The following is a 25,113-nucleotide window of genomic DNA, read 5'->3' as shown; positions in this document are numbered from 1 at the left end:
AAGATAATTTTTTATTTGTCTTTACGCTTTATTGTTTTACTGCCTGTATCTGAATATACCATACTATCTATTGTTAATCTAAGTTCCAGGAAATCAGATGCATATCTAAATAAGTCATGCATCTTGTTAGTCTGCTGTAGCCCAATTCTTCACAATTTTATATTCCAATTATTTATTTATTCTCTACTATTATCAACTGCAACCGAAATAATAAGGTAACCACTTGTATATTAATGACTATTTTATTTGGCAGGAATTGGATACATATTAGATCCAGAATTTTCGTTTGTCAAAGTTGCAGCACCATATGCTCAAGTAAGCCTCCGGATAATAATCAAGTTTTCTTACAGTACCTTTTCCATTCATGTGTTCTATTTAGTCTTGTTATCTTATATCTTCTAAGAAGGGTCAGTACAGCTAAAAAATGATTCACATGCTAAACCATCTGTTTTATATTCCTTGATGTTCCTGGGCTTCTTTTATTATCTCATTATAATTTAGTTCTTACTCCGTTTTGCTTCCTAGAAACAGAAGCCCATTTGGATGTTTGTCTGTGTTTGCGAGCCTAATTTCGTTTGAACTTCAGGAACTGTTAGACTTGAAACAGAGACGACAAACTGGACCTCAATTGGTCCAGGAAATAAGGAAGCAAGCAAATGATGTAAGCATATAAATCTGCTGGTTCACATTTGTTTTTTTTTTACATTTCGTCATGTGTATGGTATATTGCTCAGCACTAAAACATTACCACTGTTATGTCCAACATACAACAGGCTCGTGATTCTACAATATCAATGCCGTACAGAATACAGAGAATTGAAGATTTTGTAGGACAACTTGAGACAGGAGATCTGAAACTTAGGGTCAGAGTACTGGAGGTAGGCCATTGACTTGCATCTTCTCAAGACTGCGGGAGATACATTGCAAGATTTTTTTTCATCGCCCTCAAATCTACTAAAAACTAGTAATCTTTGTTTGGCCTCATCTGGTCTGCCTAAAAACTACTACGCTATTTTTTTTCTTTGGCCTGAATCTGAACTGAATGGCATTTGCAGTCAGAACGTGCTGCACGTAAAGCTACTGTTCTTCAGATGGCCACCATGTATACAGCCTTGGGTGGTACTCTCTTGAATGTTGGGGTCACACTGAATAGTCAAGGGAACCAGATAATTGCAAACGGCTCTTTCATTGGTGCAGGTAGGATTTCCTTTCTTGCATAATTTCATAAAATGAATTTTAAAATTTTGTACTCAACAACATTATCACCTCACATCTTTTCAGTGTTTCTTGCATCTTGTTGGTCCTCTTATTTCTTTTAACCATATAGGAGTATCACAAAGGCTGGCGAAACTTGTTGATATGTACATATATACCATGTAGTAGAATCAATCTATATATTCAAGCTATATGTACATATATTCCTGATTGGTCTGATCCAAACTGAAAATGTGCAGGAATATTTTTGGCATTGCTGGTCAGATCTATGCAAAGAGTGAAGAAGCTCGACAAATTTGAGACCATGATATAATTATCTTATTTTGTAAAGACGTGCAATCGCCGGAATTACATGCGAGCTGCGCGTCCCTTCGAGGTTGATAGCCTATGCATAGTGTATATAGTAAATGATATTCTTTCTGGAAACAACCTAACGTGTTGCTCTTGTAAATCTTTACAAACTATATCATTCTTTAGCCAGTTAGGCACATCGATCACCAAGGAGTCGACAAAACAAGGAAATCAAGATAATTGTAACATACACTACACAAAACATTTATGTTAGGGTGGCGGTGGAAAGATCAACTTGTGGTGTGTTTAGTTAGATGTACAAGGAGGGATGAAAGGAGATAGCCATATTTTCTATATTGTTTGGATGAGAGTCACGCGGGGGAAAGTGAACACCGGAGCAATTTTTGGTGGCGGTGTGGTCCCAAAAAATCGAGGGGACGGTGTTGTCCCCGCCTTATCCTACTTTGATCTTAAACCAAACACATCCTTAATGAAGTATAAGGACAATATGTGTCAGCCCCAGGCATGTGCCGGCTTCACCAACAGTACACAGTGAGCACAGGAGGAGATGGGCCGACGTGTGCGCAAATCAAACTCCCGTGTAATGGGTAGTAACTGGGTCAATTAGTTGGGCCTAGGCGGTCATTTGCTTCACAGCTCCTGCGCGAGATCTGTGACCGACTCTCGGCACAGGATGCGCGCTGGGCTTCGCTCGAGTTTGATGTTGCTCGCCACGCAGCGCCGACCCAGGCCTTGGAGACATCAGTGGTGGTTGTGTCGATTCCGTCCTTACGAGCCGAGATCGAAGCCTCCAGATCGACGCCGTGGAGGCTGCTGCGGTAACTCGCGTCGGCGCGCTGGAGTCGTGGCGTCCGCGAGTCGAGTCCCACGCATCGGTCGACCTCTTCGACAGCGGCGACGACTCCAATGAGTTGTGCTACGAGGAGCCCGTCACCGCCGACAACTGGGGCGGACTCTTCGATGGTGATGACGCTGCCAATGCGGAGATCACCGACGACTGGGACAAACCCTCCACCGCTTCCACCGACGAGCCCAGCCTCGTCCACGTGCTCCGCCACGACCCTCCACTGCTCATCGAGAGCCGCCTCCATGCACTCCGCGTGGCGCAGGAGCTGGGCGCCCATCCACGTGCTGGTGGCCGAGCTCGTGTGCTTACCGGAGAAGATGATGGCGACCACCAGCCCCATGACCTCGGGCTCGGTCGTGTCACGCCCGTCCCTGTACCTGGCCTCCATCAGGCTCTGCATCACGTCGACGTCCCCGGCTCGGATGGAGGAGCGCCTGCGCGACCGGACGACCTCGGCGAAGATACTCGCGAGCGCTACGCGCACCCTGTCACACTGCCGCAACACCGGCGTTGGGGCGTACAGGAACAGAAGGCTGGTCAGATTCGTGATCTTCTCCCACACCTCGTCGACTTTGTCAAGCATCCGCTCCCGCACCTCCTTCCCCAGCAGGCACCGCGCCGTGATCAGCAGCAGCACCTGCTCGTCGTCCCCAGCACCATCAACATCAGAGTGCCTACCAACTGTTCGACGAAATATCCATGCCATATCTTCGATGTTGCAGTGATGGCTCTGATGAGGGCAGGGTGTTCGAACAAGGAGCTTGAACTCGCACCGCACACCAGGTGTTGGTCTGCTCAGCTCAACAACATTTGGATGGGCAATGGATGTTATGCGTATGGGGAGCTCTGTTTTCTCTGGAAGCCTCCATGGCGAGGGTTCATTTGTGTCCAAGAGTATGTGCTGTTGCAATTTGATTCATTGGATATATCAGCTCCTCAAGCATCGGAAATCAGTTCTCCATCCGTCAGTATACCGATGGAACAATTCAAAGTGCTCAAGATGCTACTAGTTGAATGTTTCATGGTTAATGGTACTGCTCTAATCTTCTATGCAGACAGTTGGCATTATACTGTTGTAGTTCAGTGGGTTATGCATATGGTGGGTGCTCAACTCAGGACAATACCCTGGCCATCTTTTGGTTCTCGTACAGTTGTGCAATTAGAGAATGTCCTTATTTTGCTCGACTCCGGTGGTTCTACATCATTTGTTAGTTCGGTTGTGGATGCCCAGCTGCCATCACTTTTAGTTCCTTGTGCCCACCTTATTGTTCAAGTGGCCAGCGACGCTAATATGTCTTGTGCTCGTGAACTCGTAGATGTGGTTTGGTCAATTCAGGGGCACCAATTTGTTTCCACCTCCAAGGTCTTGGATCTGCAACACTATGATCTCATCATTGGAATGGATTGGCTTTTGGCTTATAGCCCTTTACAGTGCATTGGGCTAACACGTGGTTGACACCTTCAAAGGGCAATATATATGTCGTGCTTTATGGGATCAAGACTTCTGCTGATAGTGGGCCCTTTGTTCAACTTTGCAGCATTGTCGACTTGACAGACAAAGATCAGTTGGTTGTTCAGGATCTTCCACCTGAGTTGCACTGGTTATCTCAGCGAGAGTTGATGACTCAGACAGTCCACAGACATCTTCTTCGGGCACAACAGAGAATGCAGTATCAAGCAGACAAGCGCCATGCAGACAGACATTTTTCAGTCGGGGACATGGTCTATCTTAAATTGCAACCGTATGTCCAGAGCTCAGCTGCTGTCCGTGACAATCACAAATTATCCCACAAGTATTTTGGGCCTTCGCGTCTTGTACAATGGATCGGCGCGGTCGCGTATAAGTTGGACTTGCCATCATCACCATCCATTCATCTGATCTTTGACGTATCACAGCTTAAGTCAAGTGTGAAGCTGGGTATCACTGTCGGTTCTTCTTGGTCCGATGCTCATGTTGACCTCCAGGTTCCTTCTCAGGTAGTTGCCGGTGTGCTGTTTCTCGTGGCGGTACCATTGTGGATCAAGTGAAGCTTCGCTGGTCCAGATACGATGCAGCCCTCGACACATGGGAGGATGAAGTGGCCCTGCGGCAGCGCTTCCCATCTATGGCCGCTTGGGGGCAAGCGGCGCCTCATGGAGGGGAGAATGTCAGCCCCAGGCATGTGCCGGCTTCACCAACAGTACACAGTGAGCACAGGAGGAGATGGGCCGACGTGTGCGCAAATCAAACTCCCGTGTAATGGGTAGTAACTGGGTCAATTAGTTGGGCCTAGGCGGTCATTTGCTTGGACTTGCTCTTCTATGCTCTGTAAAGGGATTACTTAAGGAAAAGGGGTAGGCAGAGGCGTGGGCAGGAAGAAAGACAATACACTACTCTGAACTCTCTTCTCGCTGTTCTTCCCAGCCACCACATTCTTCTTCCTCCCTGTGAAATTCTTCAGCACTCCTACACTTGGGTTGCTGACAATATGTTCGTACTTATCAACTAGAACATTTGGCACCCTTTGAGGCTCCATCTAATGATTCGAGGATAAAATTCATATCAATTGTTTCTGTTTATTTGTGGAGGCAACAATCAATGTCATAGGACATGCCCTCGCGTTCACGGATATCAACTTTGCTCTTAACAATTTGGAAGCGGTGATGGTTATAGGCTCTAAGCTCAGATGCTTCGAGGAGTGATGAGGAGATTTTCCATGTGGAATCGCTCATGGCGTCGGTGATGGTAAGGTGCGTGCCACCGGCGGGTTCTTCATCGGACAATGGTCATGCAGGGTGCGGCCGCCGACAATGTTTGTCTCTGAGCCTTACTACGCGATTGGTTGCGGTGCCAATGCGAGCCATGCTCACGCCGGCCTGAGCAACCGGGGAAGCTTCCCCTGTGTCTCCGCGCGTGCAGGCGGAGGACTGAAAAAACGTCTGCTTGCTTCCGCGCGTGCAGGCTGCGCCGGGATGGCGTAGACAACCAATCGCATGCTCGTTCATGGTCAATGCACACAACGGGTCTGGGTCTAGCTATGCGAGCAACCAATCACACCCTTAGAGAAGGCCATGGCTGGTTGTGGCAATGGGGGCAAATTAGCGCCTGAGGCCTAAGCCATGGCAGGGCAAAGTTTCATCACCACGACGATCGTCAATGATGACCTTCGGAGTGGTGCTTGCTAAGGAAAAGGCACGTTCATCGGTATTACCTTCAATTTATTCCAAGTTCCATGCTTCAGGTGATGGGAATGTCAGCAAGGAGTCTACCTCTCTGGTTTCTGCCACCCTGGTGCCAGAGAAGGTGACGAAATCCTGGGCTGACTCACAAGGCAAGGAAGCATCAGATGTGTCAATCTCGCTGGTTTCGTTGCCAAGTTTCAATGCACCTTCTGGTTTTGAATTAGGCAGGAAATGAGGATGGATTGGCTTCCCAAATTTGAAAGTATGCTCTAGTATCTCGTTTCGTGCCACACCTAGCCTGGTTGCCTTATTTTTCCAGGACTGGAACACATACCCATCAAACCAGGGCACCACACACCAATCTCTCGACTACTTTTGATTTCTCGTACTTAGCGACAGTGTAAAAAGTCATGGAGAGCAGCGGCGGTAACTAGGGGAGAGGTGCTACGTTGAACCAGAGCATGTGAGCAAGCTATGGTTAGGGGACGCCTAAGAGTGGAGGTGAATAAAGACTTCTAAAACTTTCTCTAAACTAGACCATAAATAAATACCTAGAGCAAAACCTATGCAAGTAATCAAACTAGAATGTGCAAACTAGGTTTTATCTAAGTGTTGCTATCTCTACCGCAAAGGCTAAGTTTCAATCTAAGTAATCTAACTAGAGAGACAAGATTGAAACTTAAATGCTTAATATAATGCGGAAGGTAAAGAGTAAGGTAGAGATGGAAACTCTCGTGAATGACACCGGTATTTTTACCGAGGTAATCGGAACCACGCAAGGTTCTGACTAATCCTCGTTGGTGCCCCTATGCAAAGGATAGGCCACATGAGGGGCAAGCACCACGGTCGAATAACTCCGTAGAGAGCCGCGGGCCTTCTACACACGCAAGTGGTGCTCTGCTTTTGACTCCTCTCGGACGCTCCCAGTCGTCTCCACTATCGAGCATCCGGCCAAAAGGTCGTGGGCCTCGTTCCCTCCGGTACACGGTGGCGGCCGTGACACAAACTCGGTTGTCATAGTGTCGCAAGACTCTCGCCCGACTCGGTACAATTACAACGGCTCACACAAGAGCCAAGGGGTTATGTGTTTTTCTAAACTCATTCAACTAACTATGATTCACCTAGAGCAAGGTCTAACTAACCTAAGCACTTCGCAAAGCACCTACGCTAATCACCGAGTGATTCTATTAAGCACTTCGGTGTATGAGCACTTGGAAATGTCTATACTATATCTTGGTATGTTGCTTGGGCTCCCACACCTTCAAATGATCGGCTGGGTGATGTATTTATAGGCCCCAACTCAATTATAGCCATTGGAGAAAAGCTGCAGCTTCTGTGGCACACCGGACAATGCGGTGGAAGCACCGAACAGTCCGATGCCCCTAGCCGTTGGATCTGTCAGACGACCGTTGGCGCTGTCAGCCTTAGGACCGGACAGTCTGGTGTGGCACCGGACAGTTCGCGCCCTCCTCCACAGTGCCACCAGGAACTAGTCGTTGGGCTACTGTTTCCTGGTGCACCGGACAGTTTGGTTTGCCACCGGACAGTCCGCTAGTGGCAACACAATTCTTCGTTTCTTGGACTTTGCCTGATATTCTTTGATCTTTACTTGTGATCTTCATAATGTCTTCCTTTGAGGTGTTGCTTTTCTCAATGCCTTAGTCTAAGTCACTTTAGCATCCTGTGAACTATAAACATAAACACTAGCAAACATATTAGTCCACAGGTTATATTGATCATCAAACACCAAAACCTTTTTAGCCAAATGGCCCAGGGTCCATTTTCCTTACAATCTCCCCCTTTTTGGTGATTGATGACAACACAACCAAAGCAAGCAAATATTACAAACATTTGAATGAAAATATGCAATCTACTTGCTAGGATGCATGAATGTCCCCATAATGTGAGATTATGGACTTAAGCCTCCCCTAACTCCATAATTCACTTACTTCCTATTTTAGACCAAAAGAACCAAAACCACTTGTAAAATCAAAAAAATTTAATTTGTTGTGATTGGTGTTTGATATGATTTCCATTGTTTTGGTCCCTAAAACTTCTCCCCCTTTGGCATCAACCACCAAAAAGGAAAACATTAAAAGTGTCGGCGTTTCGGACCCACGAGGGCCGTCAACCGACCAGTGAATTTGTTGCTGCGTGCCCTTGCCCAGATGGGTTGATGCAAGATGGAACACAAGCGGGGGAATGAGACTTATATGATCTTGCACCGGGGTGCTCGTAGTAGGGGTTACAAGCATCACGAGAGAGCGAGGGCGAGAGCGAGAGAGAGAGGGAGAGAGTCCCTGCGTGCGTCCGTCTCTGCCTATCTCGTCTGCCCCGCGTCCCTGCGTCAACGTATCTCCACGTCTCCGTGTGTCAACGTGCCTTAGGAAGGCCCTGAATATCCCCTTTTATAGATACAAGGAGATGCCCAGCTGTACAATAGGGTGTAGCTATATGCTAACGTGGCTGGCAGGGAAGTGTCTTGAGCCCTGTACAGGTACAAACGTGGCCGTCGGAGAGGCGCCTTGAGCCCTGTAGAAGCATAGCTAGCGGTGCGGCATGGATCCTGCTGACGTTCCCTTGCTTCCGTAGGAGGTTGGGAGCAATCCGACGTCATGGGCGCACGCGAGGAACCATCATTACCTGTTACCGGAGTAACCTTAGATGGGACACCGGTCTTGTTCCTTCGTAGCCTGAGGCAGCTAGCTAGGAGTAGGGTAATGATGTATCCCCTGTAGCGTAGTCGGCCCGAGGCCGAGGTCGGGCGAGGCGGAGACTTCTCCTGAGGCCGAGGCTGAGGCCGAGGCCTAGGGTCAGGCGAGGCGGATACCTTCTCCCGAGGCCGAGGCTGAGGCCAAGGCCTGAGGTCGGGCGAGGCGGAGCTCCCTGTTGCGCCCGAGGCCGAACTCGGGAGAGGTCACGACTTGCTGTTGCTAGTCTTATTGTAAAGCCCTAAAATTCGTATAAGGTAAAAAAATAATAAAATAAATAAGTACATGTATTTTTCATGAAAGTGTTTTTGGAATTATTTAATTTCCTTTTGTGCATACTCACTTAAGAGAAGTATAGTAGTGAAATAGCAAATAAATAAATATAGAAATAGGCATCTCATGCTAAAGTTTTCTTCTATGTTGCATTTGTATTCAAATGTATGAGACAAGTTAGGTTTGAAAAGTAGAATTTGAAAATAGAAAGGGAAATAGGAAAAAAAGAAAAAATGTATATATTATAAAGAAAAATGTAAATAAATAAAAATAATTCCTCATGCTGGTACTTTTAAATTGTACACTCAATCTGTGAAAGGAGTTCACAACCAAATTTTGAAATCAAATTCAAATATGAAATTCAAAAAGAAAAAAAAAGAAAGAGAATACAGGCGCACCTGGGCTGATTTCACTTCCCCGACCCAGCTCCATTGTTTCCTTCGCGCGGCCCAACTAGGGGGAAAATTTGCACGCTGACCGGTGGGCCGCTCCCTCTACCGTTCTCTTGCTCTCTGACTGATGGTCCCGGGATCGCCAACCTCTCCCTGCTCGTGCGTGTGTTTTCTATTCCTGACAAGCCGACCCAATCTCCACGCCCTACCGTCAGCTCCTCAAGCAGCACATCACTGGCAATCGGGCCTAGGCCGTCAGTGCCTCCTCCCTGCTACCCACGCCGAAATCCAATCCGCGGAAGTCGTTCAACCACTCAAGCTTGGTGGCCGCCATGGCTTTGCCGGAGATCTCGGGGTCTTCCGTTCCCCGCCAACGAACTTCCCTCTACGCGGACTCACCCTCCTCTATAAAAGGATGGTCGTGTAAACCCAAAATATCACGCCATAGACTCCGGGTGAGAGAGAAATCTGGGCATTGCCGATGCCTTTCGGTTGCCTCGCCGGTCGGGCCAAATTGGGAGGACAGGGAGCTTCAACGACACCCACCTCGTGTTTGCGTGACCTTTCGGGGTGGGGAATGGCGGGACTCGTCGGGAATTCGTCGCCGAACCTGGTGGTGCCGCCGCGGAGCCACCTGTACCATGGGCGGGGTACGTAGGCGTCCTATATCCAGGTAAAAGTCCCCTGGCACTTTCGATTCGTACTCCATGCGATGTTGCAGCATTCGGATTTGAGCTTGGGGCCCTAGCGCACAATGTGGACAACACCGGCCATGGCGCCACCGTCCCTGCTCGAGGGCCACCATGCGTGGCCGAGTTACGTGGGGAAGAAACCCTTGGCACCGTTGATTTGCAAGGGGGCGGTCATGATTAGATCTAGGATGTGACCAGTTGGCTCTTTTTAATCCGAGCCGCTGCTTCATGATCCTAGGGCTGGGGGCAAATCGTGTCGTGGGTGAATTTTGGATCACTGATCCGCGATCCTACGATCAAAATCGCTTGCCTGTTCGTTGTTTTAATCTGAGCTTGCCATCTCAGATCCGACAGCTAGCAATCACCAATACCCCTTCCTCGCGGTTATTTTTCTAAAGAGCCCCTGCACTTTTATGCAATCAACCCGCCGTCCTGTGCGGGGGAAAGCTGAGTCTTAAGCAATTTTATGAGTTAGACCCTGGGCTCTCTGTTATTTTGTGCGCAGCCCAGGACTCAGAGAAAAATAGGAGAAATGAATTTAGAAAATGAATTTCCAATATAAAAAGAATTCCAGAACTTAATTAATTCATAGAAAATTCATATGAATTCTAAATTAATCCATTCTAATTCCTATAATTTTATAATATTATTGTTTATCATTTTATGTCACTGTTTTGACATAAAAGCCATATTAAAATTGATATGCTAATTAATCTTGTACATAACACCTAGAATCTTTGGAAATCTATAACTTAAAATCTATAACTCCAAAATTAATAATCCTTGTTCCTATGATCTTATTTCAATATGTAGATTATTAATATGTATTTTGCATATATGTTTGGTGTAATGTTAAATACCATGTATGTCTGTATTGCTACGTTTAGCAGTGAGGACACGTGTCATCTGAAGATCATCCTGGTACCTGGAATCTCAAGTCCCAGGCAAGTTGTGCCCTTGATCACTTCTTTTTACCCAGCCATGTTCTGATTAATCATAATGATCTACATAGGTTAATTTTGATGGGACCCAATAGGTTACCCTAGTTTGTTTATCTTTATACCTTGTTTACCACTGAACTTTTTGGGTAGTACTTGCTAGTGCTTTTATGTGGTTTTGGGTATGAAGATACATTATTCATGATCACACTTTTATTATCTGTTTATTATTACTGTTCATGATAAGATCATTATGTTAATTGGAACATGGAGCGACCACCCGGGAAAACAGTGCTACCACAAGGGTTTATGGACGCCCTTGGCTGATTAATTAGGAAAGCTAGTGGAGGACTACCTTACCCGAAAGGGGCAAGGGCAGTAGGGGAGTGGTCAGTGTAGGGAGGTCCTTGGGATGATTTTGCTGCGATGGCGGTCATGCGAGGGATCCCTGCATTGGAGCTTCCCATAAACTGTAGTGGGTTTTCTGAAGCTAGTGGAACTTTGTAAAGGCCTCGTAGTGTTACTCTGCCTCGCCTCCTCGGTAGAGGTGTATGGGAAGTCATGATCCCTTGGAAGATGGGTAACATGACTTGTGGGTAAAGATGCGCAACCTCTGCAGAGTGTAAAACTGGTATACTAGCCGTGCTCACGGTCATGAGCAGCTCGGACCCTCACATGATTAATTTATGGAACTAAATTCAATTTGTCATATGCATTGCATCGCAGGTGATGTTGTTACTTTTGTTCTACTACTTAATTGGGTTGGTATTTACTTATACTTAGTAATTGCTAATACAATTTTGACCAACTTTAAAAGCAATGCTCAGCTTCAACCATCCTCTTTGGTAAGCCTTACACTTCACGTGAGCTCCCACCTTTGGCGAGTTCATTCACATTATTCCCCACAACTTGTTGAGCGATGAACGTATGTGAGCTCACTCTTGCTGTCTCACACCCCCCCACAGGTCAAGAATAGGTACCACAGGATGAGGCGCATGGAGGATGTTGTGATGTGTTCGTGAGAGATCTAGGCCGTCGTCTCCCAGTCAACTTTGGGTTGCTGGACCGTTGTCTCCTTATAATGTAATTATTTATTTATTTTGTATAGAACTCATATTATATAGTAAAGTTGTGACATTCGATCATGTGCCATGATTCATCATATGTGTGAGACTTGGTCCCAGCACACCTGGTGATTATGTTCACGCTCGGGTCTTGGTGCCCCGAAACTCGGGTGTGACACTTATCCTAGTGGCTGGCACAGTAGCCGGAGCGGGGCAAACAACGCTGTTTTCCTGTCAGAACGGTCAGTGAAAGGGGCGAAGTGACTGCGGTCACTTCGACCTTGCCGACTGAGGCACGCGTGTCAGGATAAGGTGTCAGGCGATCCCCACATTAAATGTGCATGCGATACGGTCGGTTGGTAGGGCGATCCGGCCGAGGTCACTGTACGACAAAGCCTGCCCGAGCTGGGCTTCGGGCGAGCCGAGGGTGCGTCTGCCGCCCGAGGGGACCCTCGGGCGAGGCGTGAATCCGTCCGGGACTACTGTTCCCGCCCGAGGCTGGGCTCGGATGAGGTCGCGTCCCTTGGTAGACGTGGCCTTGACTTGGACCGTGCTCTATCAGCCGTGTATGGTTTGTTCTGAAGATGTTTTCCAGCTGGATTAAGGAGCATTGGGGGTACCCCTAGTTACGGTCCCCGACAGTAGCCCCCGAGCCTCGAAGGGAGTGTTGGCACTCGCTTGGAGGTTCTGCCGGATTCTTTGCAAGGGGACCGGCCCTTCTCGGTTATATTTTGTTCCGGTGGGTGCGCGCGAGCGCACCCGCCGGGTGTAGCCCCCGAGGCCTCGGAGGAGTGGTTTGACTCCTCTGAGGTCTTAATTCTTTTTGCGATGCCTCGGTTGGCCTTGTTGTTCCCTCATGCGGCCTAGCTGTAGCCCGGGTGCACGGTCAGGCTCCGAGTTTTTACGCTGGTTTGTTCACGTGGTTAACAGTTTGGCCGTAGCCTGGTGCGAGAGCAGCCCCGAGCCTCTGCACGGAGCGAGAGGACGATCAAGGACCGTGTTGACTTTTATCGTACGCCCCTTCGTCGCCTTTCCGCAAGGAGGAAGGGGGGAAAGCGCCATGTTACCCTCGGGGGGCACCGAACATGGTGTTTCAAGTGAGTTGCTAGCGGGTGATCTGAGTGGACGCCCGAGCCCCGTTCGATAAGGGTCAGCTAGTGGCCCAGAGGCGTGCTCCAAAAGTACCTGCGGGTGATTTGCCGGACCCGGACCCATTCGATAGGGTCCGAGGGCTCGATGCCTCCCTCCGGTGGGATTCCGTTACAAAATCGTTCCCGCTGGTCTCGGAAATGTCCTAGGGTACCTCGGGAGCGTAGCCCGAGCCTCGGCCATGTAACGGACGTACCCAGGGTCATCCCTGACTCTGCATGCTCTGGGGCGGCTGTCGAACCCTTCTGAGGGGCCAGCCTTCGAACCCCTGATCAGTAATGGGCTCGGAGCCCGAGTGCTCTGGGGCGGTTGCCGAACCCCATGGGGCGCAACCTTCGAACCCCTAATCAGTAGGAGGGCTCAGGGCCTGTTTCTTTCGCTGGGAAGGATCCTTTTCGAAATATCCCCTTTCCCGGTCCCTGTGGCAAGAGAGAGAGAGGAAAAGGAAGAGGATATGAATTTAAATAAGGTGGCACACCTTTTTTGACGCGGTCACCATGACGGAGGTGAAACAGCGCTCGCTTCTCCTGCCGGAGGTGTCGCTTGCCCTGCCAAGGAGTTAATGCGACGGGACGGGCGATTCGTGGGGAGTCTGTTGCGCGCGCGCAGCCGTTCGAGGAACGGTACACGGGTGTGTCGTCTTTACTCCGTGGGAGAGGGCTCCCCTGCCGCTTCAGGAGAGGGTGCGAGCCTGTAGGTGACTGGACCGCTGCTTCCGCTCGTCTGTTGCTGCAATTACCGCCGGCCCGCCTTTGGCCATATCGACCGTCGCGCCTATCCCCACGGCTGACTGACCCGTGATCGTTGCACCCAATTGGCACTGTTGGGTCATGCGCAGGGCTGCCTCGAGTCGCGGCTCTGGTTCCACAGTCGAGAAGACGCGGCATTGGCGCGAGTGGCGGTGCGGTTTCCTTGTACGCAGCAACCGTTGCGCCGGTTACATGACATGTGGGCCCGGGCCTCCAAGCTGGATCGCCGGATGCGACGAAACCGAAAGGGTGCACAACCGTGGTGCGGTCGCACGCTTCTCGCATGGCGGTTCGCCCTTTTGACCGCTGGTTTCAGCGAGGATGGGGGAATGCTTATAACCACGGGGCGGTTACATGCTTCGCGTGCGACGGTTTGCCTTCTTCGCGTTTTCGGGTTAGCTCTTATGACATGTGGGACCTAGCCCCCGTGTCATAGGGTGAGAACCCTGGAGCACGTCGATGGAGACTTTGCCCATGACGCTTGGGGGTGCGAGTGAGGAGATCTGCCTTTAAAAAGGGGTCGACCCCCCGGGCGGTAGTCATGCCTTCGCACTCCTTGCATTCATCGCGTCTTTCCACCTTCTGAGCCCTCAGATGGGGTGCACCTGCGTTGCCTTCTTTTTGCTGCTGTTTGAGGAGCGCGACCCTATGGGGGTTGACGCTCTTCAATCACCACTCGGCTTCAAGGATTTTCATCACGCAGCCCGGCTGCAGTCCCCCGCCGGCGGTCACCTAGGATGATGACCGCAGGCCTCGTGGTGGGGAAGAGCAAGCCGGGCCGTGGCCTCTCCCTTGCCCTCAGCTTCAAGGATGTTCATCATCCATGCTGGGGAGGAGGGCGAGCCGAGTCGGGTCCCGCCTCCGCGTGGGCAGCGGCCCGCTCCTTCCCTCAGTGATCGGGGGAGAGCGGCGTTCGCCCTCCGTGGCGCTGGCAGCTACCGCGTGTCCGGCTCCCCGGCCTAGGTGGCTCTAGCGCTGCTTCCGGTGCCACCTCCTACCGCTGGGGCGGAGCACGGCTGCCCGTCCGCCACAGGGGTGTTGGTCGCGCGCGGGCCGGCCACGTCCTGGTCCTCCTTGTGCTGTCGACTGCACCGTGGGGTCGCAAAACACGTCGTACGCCGCGAGGGCGGCACTCGTGTTCTGGGACGGTCCTGTCCTCGTTCCTAGGGCGAGGACGGGAGTGAGGACCTGCCGGTGCGCTTTGGGGCGGCCGCCGTTTGCCGGTGCGGTGTTGGTGGGCAGGTGGCCGCTGTCGTCGGTGCAGAGGTGGTAGTCGCCATAGGTGAGGCTTCCTCTATCGAAGCGGTTGCCTCTGCCGATGAGACCGTCAGTGCCACCTGCGCTCCAGACCTCCGGCTCTTTGGCTTTAATGGCTGGTTCTCGTCCCCCGTGAGGGGACGCGAACGAGAGCCTTTTCAGCAGCGTTTGCCCTGAGGCCATCGCTGCTGCTGTTTAGCCGCCCGAGACGGAGGTCGTTGTCTCGCTGCTGGTGCAGTGGTCACCGGCGAGCCACCTGGGGTTTGTTACCTAGTAGGCCTTCCGGTGTGGAGGTTGTTCATTCCTGCGGGAATGGACTCGGAGTCCCGTTTGTAATGGTACCCTCTTGAGAGCGAGATGTAATAGCTTTTAAGTACTAAAACATCTGCTGTAGGTCGGGACAACCGCCGAGGGCGCTGCCGACGTCTAAGTCTAGGTACCATTGTTACCTCAAGTACGTGTGTTTGTTCTTTGTGGCTGCCGAGGCCTAAACATTTGGGTATAAAGCCGTGCTTCTTTCCTCTTGTTTCGAGCATTAGGACTTGTTCGTCGGTAGCAGAATCACTTATCCGAGCGTGAGCTACCTTTCGCGGGAGGTGACGAGTGAGGTATCCGTATCCCGGAGGCATAGGAGTCCCTCGGCTCGGTCGACCTTGCCGTTCAAGGTCTCTCTCGCTCGTCATTAGGATTCTGTTATCGACGCAGTCGAAATGCACGAAAGTCGTTTTGGTGGAAAACTTTTCCGAGGAGAGATTTGACGCAGAGGGGGCTTCCCTCTTTCTAGACCCGAGGCGATCGCCTGGACCGGGACCCTTGCCGAGGGCCTGGCTGTGGTCGTCGGGGCTGCCCGGTCTGCCCGGGCTATGGCCTCACAGCAGCGTGCCCGGGCCGAGGGTATGTTTTGCCCGCTCTGTAACTTTGTTTATGTCTCCATTCTTCTTCTTGCGTCTGAAGAATGTTGTCCTGCTGTCTGCAGGGTTCGAGACGGCTCTTAACGAGGCCGTCAAGAACTGCAAGGCGCTTGCCGAGGCGGCTGAGCAGAAGGAGGCCGAGCATGTGGCCATGTCCGAGGCTATCTCGGCTTTCTGCTAGGCCTTCGGCCTCGACGGCGTCCCCTCGGGTAGCTCCCCCCAGAGTCATCTGTGGGCCTTGGGCGGCCATGTGCGGAGCAGACTCCACAGGGCGCTGCACCACGGCGTTAGGCGGGCCTTCGCCGTGCTCGCTTCTCACTACGATGTGGATCTGGAGCGGGTTAGCGAGGGGTACTGCTTACCCGACGAAGAGGAGGCTGCCTTAGCCGAGGTCCAGAGGCTTGACGCGGCTGTCGAGGGCCCAAGCGCGGCGCTGGCTTCCTCCTTTGAGGTGGAGATCCTTCCGCACGTGTCGCCGTCTGAGGTCGGGCCGGATTCTGCCGAGGGTGGAAACGACGCCGAGGGTGCCGCTCCTCCCCCTGCTGATGTCTGAGCCTACAAGAACAGTTTGCTTGAAGTATGCGTATGTTTTTTGTGGCCGCTAAGGCCTAAACATCTTAATCATCGGATTATAAAGCTGCATTTTCTTTACTCTTGTTTCGTGCGTTCGGGCTTGTTCGGTAGCAGAATCGCTTATCCGAGCGTGAGTCACTTTTCGCGGAAGGTGATGAGTGAGGTATCCGTATCCCGGAGGCGTAGGAGTCCCTCGGCTCGGTCGGCCTTGCTGCTTACGTGTTCTTCCGTCGTTTTTAGGATTCTGTTATCGATATAGTCGAAAAGCACGAAAGTCATTTCGGTAGATAACCTTTCAAGCGTTAGGACTTGTTCGATAGCAGAATCGCTTATCCGAGTGTGAGCTACTTTTCGCGGAAGGTGATGAGTGAGGTATCCATATCCCGGAGGCGTAGGAGTCCCTCGGCTCGGTCGGCCTCGCCGTTCAAGGTCTCTCTCGCTCGTCATTAGGATTCTGCTATCGACGCAGTCGAAAAGCGCGAAAGACGTTCTGGTAAAAGACTTTTCTGAGGAAAATTTTTGACGCAGAGGGGGTTCCCCCCTTCTAACCCCCGAGGGAGGGTCGGCCTTTGCCGAGGCAAGGCTGATGCTCCCTTGATGGTTAGACTTTATTTATGCATGTAAAGAAAGCGAGATACATGAACGACTTGAAACATTTTAAGGGTAAAAGCGACGTAGATGTTCAATGTTCCAAGCGTTGCTGTAGATCTCGCCTTGATCGTTGGCCAGCTTGTATGTCTCGGGCTTTAAAATCTTGGCGATGATGAAGGGTCCTTCCCAGGGAGGAGTAAGCTTGTGGCGTCCTCGGGTGTCTTGTCGCAGCCGAAGTACTAAGTCTCCCACTTGGAAGCCTCGGGGCCGAACCCTTCAGGCGTGGTAGCGTCGCAGAGACTGCTGATATCGCGCCAAGTGTAGTAAGGCTACGTCCCGAGCTTCTTCCAGCTGGTCCAATGAATCCTCTCGGCTGGTCTGGTTGCTTTGGTCGTCATAAGCCTTTGTCCTCGGGGAACCGTATTCCAAGTCCGTGGGTAAGATGGCCTCGGCCCCATAGACTAGGAAAAACGGCGAGAAGCCCATGGCCCGGCTCGGCGTCGTCCTCAGACTCCAAACCATCGAGGGTAGTTCTTTTATCCACCGCTTGCCAAACTTGTTGAGGTCGTTGTAGATCCTCGGTTTTAGTCCCTGCAAAATCATACCGTTGGCGCGCTCCACCAGCCCATTTGTCATTGGGTGAGCTACGGCGGCCCAGTCCACACGGATGTGGTGGTCTTCGCAGAAGTCCAGGAACTTCTTCCCAGTGAACTGCGTGCCATTGTCGGTGATGATGGAGTTTGGGACCCCAAAGTGATGGATGATATTTGTGAAGAACGCCACCGCCTGCTCGGACCCGATGCTGGTTAAGGGTCGCACCTCGATGCACTTGGAGAATTTGTCGATGGCGACCAGCAGGTGCTTGAAGCCCCCGGGCGCCTTCTGTAAGGGACCGATGAGGTCCAGACCCCATACGACAAACGACCAAGTTATTGGTATTGTCTGTAGGGCTTGAGCGGGCAGGTGCGTCTGTCTCGCGTAGAATTGACACCCTCGGCAGGCGCGTACAATCCTAGTGGCGTCGGCCACCGTGGTCGGCCAGTAGAAACCTTGTCGGAAAGCATTTCCGACGAGGGTCCGAGGTGCTGCATGGTGACCGCAAGCCCCCGAGTGTATTTCTTGTAATAGCTCTTGCCCTTGGGCAATGGATATGCATCGTTGGAGGATGCCCGAGGGGCTACGGTGGTATAACTCTTTTTTCATCGCCTAGTAAAATGAACGACTTGGCGCGCCGAGCCAGTCGTCGAGCTTCGGCCTTGTCGAGGGGCAACTCTCCTCGGAGGAGATATTGCAGGTATGGGGTCTGCCAATTTTGGTTTGGTGCAACCCCATTCCGCTCTCCCTCGATGCACAAGGCCTCACCCTCGGCGGCCGAGGGTACCTTGGGCTGGGCCGAGGTCTCGTCGGGCTCGGGCGAGTTGTCGAGTTTCACGGATGGCTGATATATGTCCCTGGAGAAGACGTACGGGGGAACCGTCGTCCGCCCCGAGGCTATTTTCGCCAGCTCATCTGCAGTCTCGTCGTACCGTCGAGCAACATGGTTGAGTTCCAGCCCATAGAACTTATCTTCCAAGCGTCGAACTTCGTCGCAATAGGCCTCCATTTTTTGATCGCGGCAGTGGGAGTTCTTCATGACCTGGTTAATGATGAGCTCCGAGTCGCCACGAGCATCGAGGCATCGAACCCCTAGCTCGACGGCGATGCATAGTCCATTAACCAAGGCCTCGTACTCGGCCACGTTGTTTGACGCCAGAAAATGGAGGCGCAGTACGTAGCGCACATGTTTCCCGAGGGGTGATATGAAGAGCAAGCCAGCACCTGCTCCTGTCTTCATCAGCGACCCATCGAAGTACATGGTCCAAAGTTCGGGCTGGATTGGAGCTGTCGGCAATTGGGTGTCGACCCATTCAGCCAGGAAGTCTGCCAAGACTTGAGACTTTATGGCCTTCCGAGGGGCAAATGAAATTGTTTCGCCCATGAGTTCCACTGCCCATTTTGCTATCCTACCTGAGGCCTCTCATCACTGGATGATCTCTCCTAGGGGGAAGGATGACACCACAGTCACCAGATGAGACTCGAAGTAGTGTCGCAATTTTTGCCGTGTCAGAATTACTGCGTACAGTAGCTTCTGGATTTGTGGGTAGCGGATCTTGGTCTCGGATAGCACCTCGCTGATGAAGTAGACCGGCCTCTGGATGAGCAGTGCATGCCCTTCTTCTTGTCTCTCGACTACGATCGCGGCGCTAACCACCTGAGTGGTTGCGGCTACGTAAATCAAGAGGGCTTCTCCCGCAGCGGGGGGTACCAAGATGGGCGCGTTTGTAAGGAGCGCTTTAAGGTTGTCGAGGGCTTCTTCGGCCTCGGGGGTCCAAGTGAAGCGCTTGGCCTTCCTTAAGAGGCGGTACAAGGGCAATCCCTTCTCGCCGAGGCGCGAGATGAAGCGGCTCAGAGCCGCAAGGCATCCCATGACCCTTTGTACTCCTTTTAAATCTTTGATTGGTCCCATGCTGGTGATGGCCACAATTTTCTCCGGGTTGGCCTCGATGCCTCGCTCGGAGACGATGAACCCCAGGAGCATGCCTCGGGGGACTCCAAAGACACACTTCTCGGGATTGAGTTTCACGCCCTTTGCACGCAGGCACCCGAAAGTTACTTCGAGGTCGGAGAGGAGGTTGGAGGCTTTCCTTGTCTTGACAACGATGTCATAGACATAAGCCTCGACCGTTCAGCCGATGTGCTCTCCGAACACATGGTTCATGCACCTTTGGTAGGTTGCACCTGCATTCCTCAAGCCAAATGGCATAGTAGTATAACAATACATGCCAAAGGGTGTGATGTAAGAAGTCGCGAGCTGGTCGGACTCTTTCATCTTGATTTGGTGATAACCTGAATAGGCGTCGAGGAAAGACAGGGTTTCGCACCCAGCAGTGGAGTCCACAATTTGATCGATGCGAGGCAGAGGGTAGGGAACCTTTGGACATGCTTTGTTTAAACCTGTGTAGTCTACGCACATCCTCCATTTCCCACCTTTTTTCTTTACAAGCACAGGGTTAGCTAACCATTCGGGATGGAATACCTCTTTGATGAACCCTGCAGCCATCAGCTTGTGGACCTCCTCGCCTATGGCCCTGCGCTTTTCTTCATCAAAACGGCGCAGGTGCTGCTTCACGAGTCGGGCACCGGCTCGAATGTCTAGTGAGTGCTCGGCGACATCCCTCGGTATGCCGGGCATGTCCGAGGGACTCCACGCAAAAAATTCGGTGTTTGCATGGAGAAAGTCGACGAGCACTGCTTCTTATTTGGGGTCGAGCTCGGAGCCGATCCTGACTTTCTTGCCGGCGTCGTTGCTGGGGTAGAGAGGGACGGACTTAACCGCTTCGGCTGGTTCGAAGTTGCCGGCGCGCCGCTTCGCATCGGGCGCCTCTTTGGAGAGGCACTCTAGGTCGGCGATGAGGGCTTCGGACTCGGCGAGGGCCTCGGCGTACTCCACGCATTCCACGTCGCACTCGTAAGCGTGGCGGTATGAGGATCCGACGGTGATGGTTCCATTGGGGCCTGACATCTTGAGCTTGAGGTACGTGTAGTTGGGGACGACCATGAACTTGGCGTAGCATGGTCTTCCCAACACCGCGTGGTAGGTCCCTCGGAACCCAACCACCTCGAACGTGAGAGTTTTCCTGCGGAAGTTGGAGGGAGTTCCGAAGCAGACGGGTAAATCAAGTTGCCCAAGGGGCAAGACGCGCTTACCGGGGACGATCCCATGAAATGGTGCTGCACTGGCCCGGATCACGGATAGATCGACCCCCAGGAGCCCTAGGGTCTCGGCGTAGATGATGTTGAGGCTGCTGCCTCCGTCCATGAGGACCTTGGTGAGCCTAGCATTGCCGATGACAGGGTCGATGACGAGTGGGTACCTTCCTGGGCTCGGTACGCAGTCGGGGTGGTCGCCTTGGTCGAAGGTGATGGGCTTGTCGGACCAGTCTAGGTAGACCGGCGCCGCTACCTTCACCGAGCAGACTTCCCGGCGCTCCTGCTTGCGGTGCCGAGCCGAGGCGTTCGCCACTTGCCCACCGTAGATCATGAAGCAGTTATGGACCTCCGGGAACTCCTCGTCCTTGTCGCCCCCCTTCTTGTTGTTGCCTTGGTCCTTGCCACCTTCGGCCGAGGGTCCAGCCTTGTTGAAGTAGCGCTGGAGCATGTCGCACTCCTCAAGGGTGTGCTTGACGGGACCCTTGTGGTAGGGGCACGACTCCTTGAGCATTTTGTCAAATGCGTTGGCCCCACCGGGGGGCTTCCGAGGGTTCCTGTGCTCGGTAGCAGCGACGAGATCCACGTCAACGGCGTCGCGCTTTGCTTGCGCCCTCTTCTTGGCCTTCTTTTTCGAGCCACGCTGGACGGATGCCTCGGGGACGTCTTCCTTCTGTCCTCCCTGAGGCTGCTTGTCCTTTCAGAAGATGGCTTCGACCGCCTCCTGACCAGAGGCGAACTTGGTGGTGATGTCCATCAATTCGCTCGCCTTGGTGGGAGTCTTGCGTCCTAGTTTGCTCACCAGGTCTCGGCAAGTGGTGCCAGCGAGGAACGCCCGATGACGTCCGAGTCGGTGATGTTGGGCAACTCGGTGCGCTGCTTGGAAAAACCGCCGGATGTACTCTCACAGGGATTCCCCTAGCTGCTGGCGGCAGCTTCGGAGATCCCATGAGTTCCCAGGGTGCACGTACGTACCCTAGAAGTTTCTAGCGAAAGCCTTGACTAGGTCGTCCCAGTCGGAGATCTGCGCGGGAGGCAGATGCTCCATCCATGCCCGGGCAGCGTCGGAGAGGAAAAGGGGGAGGTTGCGGATGATGAGGTTGTCGTCGTCCGTCCCTCCCAACTGGCATGCCAGTTGGTAATCTGCAAGCCACAACTCCAGCCTCGTCTCCCCTGAGTACTTGGTGATGGTAGTCAGGGCTCAGAACCTGGCCGGGAACAACACTCGTCGTATGGCCCAGCTAAAGACTCGCGGGCTTGGTGGCTCGGGTGAGGGGCTCCGGTCCTCCTCACTGTCGTAGAGTCCTCCACGCCTGGAGTGGTAGCCTCGGCGCACCCCTTCCCCGAGTCGGGCTCGACGGTCGCGGCGGTGCTGCTCGTCGCCGAGGCGATCCGGGGCCGCAGGCGTCCTGTCCCGTGTGCGCTCGGTGTGGACTGAGGCCTCCCTCACGCGTCGGGAGGGTGTTGCACGATGCTCCGAGGGGTCTCCTCGCCTCCGAGAGGCAGAGCTCTCGGCTTGTTGGACAGCGGCGTTTTCCAAGAGGCCCTTGAGCTTGCCCTGGATACGTTGCCCTTCGGTGGTGGACGGCTCCGGCATCGTTGAAAGTAGCATCGCCGCTGCAGCTAGGTTCCCCCCGGCCCCGCTGAAGGCCGGGGCAGCCCTGCCCTGGCATCATCAACGATACGGCGCTGGACGTCCCGGGCCCAATGACGTGCTCCTCCGGCGAGTGCCCGGCCTGCCCACTCCTGCTCGATGTTTTGTCGGAGTTGCACAAGCCGCCCTGCCTCTTCGTCGAGCTTGGCATGCACCTCGCGGAGTTGCTCAAGTTGTGTGTCCTGACCCCCCGCAGGGACTGGGAGCATAGCTAGCTCCCGCGGGATCTCAACGCGAGACGCAGGCATAGGGGCATCGTCATCGGCTGGCATGCCGAGGTGGTTGCCTTCGTCGTGATCCCCTGATCGATGTGGAAACACTCGCGACTTGGGCCATAACCCTCATCGTCGAGGCTTTTGGTCGATGGACGGTGGCGAAGTCGCATCGGGGACGGACTGCACCGTTATCTCAGGTACGAGGCTAACGCCCATCAAGTCCTTCGTGAGGGTGCTGGCGTCATCAGTCCACTTGGGGTTGGCACGTTGCGGGGAAGTGTCACCCGTCGTTGTCTCAGGTGCGAGTACAACACCCGACATGTCCCCCGCAGGGGTGCCGGCGTCGTCGACTCGCTCTAGTCCGACAGCCGACGAGGTGCCGCCTCCTGCCTGGCCATGGTTGCCCCGTCTCCTCCTCCTCCGGCGAGGAGGGTGGCGGGGCAAACCCGGGTGTTCCTCTTCTGCCACGGGGGGAAGTCGTCGTCGAGTTCGCCGCCGTCGGGCGAGCCAACGACCGTCGTTGTTGTCGCGCTGCGGGGGGAGGAGTACCATGTCGTAGCTACCGTCGAGGGACATGAACTCGAGACTCACGAAGCGAAGCACCGTCCCCCGCTGAAGAGGCTGCTGAAGGCTACCCATCTGGAACTCAACGGGAATGTGTTTGTTAACACGCAGCGAGCACCTACCTGGCGCGCCAACTGTCGGCGTTTCGGACCCGCGAGGGCCGTCAACCGACCAGTGAATTTGTTGTTGCGTGCCCCTGCCTAGATGGGTTGATGCAAGATGGAACACGAGCGGGGGAATGAGGCTTATATTATCTTGCACCGGGGTGCTCGTAGTAGGGGTTACAAGCATCGCGAGAGAGCGAGGGCGAGAGCGAGAGAGAGGGAGAGAGTCCCTACGTGCGTCTGTCTCTGCCTATCTCGTCTGCCCCGCATCCCTGCGTCAACGTATCTCCACGTCTCCGTGTGTCAACGTGCCTTAGGAAGGCCCTGGACATCCCCTTTTATAGATACAAGGAGATGCCCAGCTGTACAATGGGGTGTAGCTATGTGCTAACGTGGCTGACAGGGAAGTGTCTTGAGCCCTGTATAGGTACAAACGTGGTCGTCGGAGAGGCGCCTTGAGCCCTGTAGAAGCATAGCTCGCGGTGCGGCATGGATCCTGCTGACGTTCCCTTGCTTCCGTAGGAGGTTGGGAGCAATCCGACGTCATGGGCGCACGCGAGGAACCATAATTACCTGTTACCGGAGTAACCTTAGATGGGACACCGGTCTTGTTCCTTCGTAGCCTGAGGCAGCTAGCTAGGAGTAGGGTAATGATGTATCCCCTGTAGCCTAGTTGGCCCGAGGCCGAGGTCGGGCGAGGCAGAGACTTCTCCCGAGGCCAAGGCTGAGGCCGAGGCCTGGGGTCGGGCGAGGCGGAGACCTTCTCCCGAGGTCGAGGCTGAGGCCGAGGCCTAAGGTCGGGTGAGGCGGAGACCTTCTCCCGAGGCCGAGGATGAGGCCGAGGCCTGAGGTCGGGCGAGGCAGAGCTCCCTGTTGCGCCCGAGGCCGAACTCGGGAGAGGTCACGACTTGCTGTTGCTAGTCTTATCCTGGTGGCTGGCACAGTAGCCGGAGCGGGGCGAACAGCGTTGTTTTCCTGTCAGAACGGTCAGTGAAAGGGGCGAAGTGACTGCGGTCACTTCGACCTTGCTTATTGAGGCACGCGTGTCAGGATAAGGTGTCAGGCGATCCCGCATTAAATGCGCATGCGATACGGTCAGTTGGTAGGGCGATCCGGCTGAGGTCGATGTACGACAAAGCCTGCCCGAGCTGGGCTTCGGGCGAGCCGAGGGTGCATCTGCCGCCCGAGGGGACCCTCGGGCGAGGCGTGAATCCGTTCGAGACTACTGTTCCCGCCCGAGGCTGGGCTCGGATGAGGTCGCGTCCCTTTGTAGACGTGGCCTTGACTTGGACCGCGCTCTATCAGTCGTGTATGGTTTGTTCTGAAGATGTTTTCCAGCTGGATTAAGGAGCATTGGGGGTACCCCTAGTTACGGTCCCCGACAAAAAGCATATAAGAAGCAAATAAGACTTGTCCTCTTAAGCCCTGACAGCTATGTCTAGTAAGACCTGGTGTTGGGTCATCCAATCCGTCCCAAAGATGATATCTATGTTCTCCAGTCCCAGAATTAGGAGTGTGGTTTTGAATGTTTTACTTCCTAATTGAATAGGCACATTTCGATTTAATTGATTGGTTGCGATTTTGCCTCTTGGCGTTGCTATCATAAAAGCCCCTTGGGTATGATAGAAGGGTAGTTGACATTTGACACTGAATTTTGGACTAATGAAGCTATGTGATGCATCAGAGTTAAAAAGAATTAAAGCTGGTTGATTTAAAACTGAGAAGGTACCAGTCATGATGGGTGCTCCCTCGGGTAACTCCTCCAGAGTGGTGAAATTTAGCCTCCCTTGCTTGACTTGCACCTTTTGCTTCTTTCCCTTTTCTTGGTTAGCAGCTGGCACCTGTCTTGGCTGGTTTCATGGGCAATCCTTGGCGTAGTGGCCGATGTTACCACATGTGAAGCATTGGTTCCCGTTTCCCTGCCAGAACTGCTGCTGCTATTGCTATCGTGGAGGTGGATTATTTCGTGGGCGGGGGCGGGGGCGGGGAGACA

At 53.0% G+C, this 25,113-nt stretch overlaps 1 protein-coding gene across 4 annotated transcripts in view; it reads left to right on the top strand.

Moving 5' to 3' along the window:
* LOC103626304 (protein ACTIVITY OF BC1 COMPLEX KINASE 7, chloroplastic) overlaps positions 1-1,858 on the top strand; it is a 55,156-nt gene extending 53,298 nt beyond the window's left edge. For 3 of the 4 annotated variants that reach the window (XM_020538330.2, XM_020538331.3, XM_020538332.3), the window contains 5 exons: positions 254-315; positions 587-661; positions 774-878; positions 1,056-1,197; positions 1,455-1,858. In XM_020538330.2, coding sequence (XP_020393919.1) covers positions 254-315; positions 587-661; positions 774-878; positions 1,056-1,197; positions 1,455-1,528 — 458 coding nt within the window. In that variant the 3' untranslated portion in view covers positions 1,529-1,858. Of the gene's footprint in view, positions 1-253; positions 316-586; positions 662-773; positions 965-1,055; positions 1,198-1,454 lie in introns of all 4 variants that reach the window. The other variant, XR_002262259.2, reaches the window with a different exon arrangement.
* The last annotated feature ends 23,255 nt before the right edge of the window (positions 1,859-25,113 follow it).

Source organism: Zea mays, chromosome 5 (assembly GCF_902167145.1).
Source record: "Zea mays cultivar B73 chromosome 5, Zm-B73-REFERENCE-NAM-5.0, whole genome shotgun sequence".
Lineage (NCBI taxonomy): Eukaryota > Viridiplantae > Streptophyta > Magnoliopsida > Poales > Poaceae > Zea > Zea mays.
The sequence above is the reverse complement of the archived record's forward strand: the minus strand, read 5'-3'. Positions and strand labels throughout refer to the sequence as shown.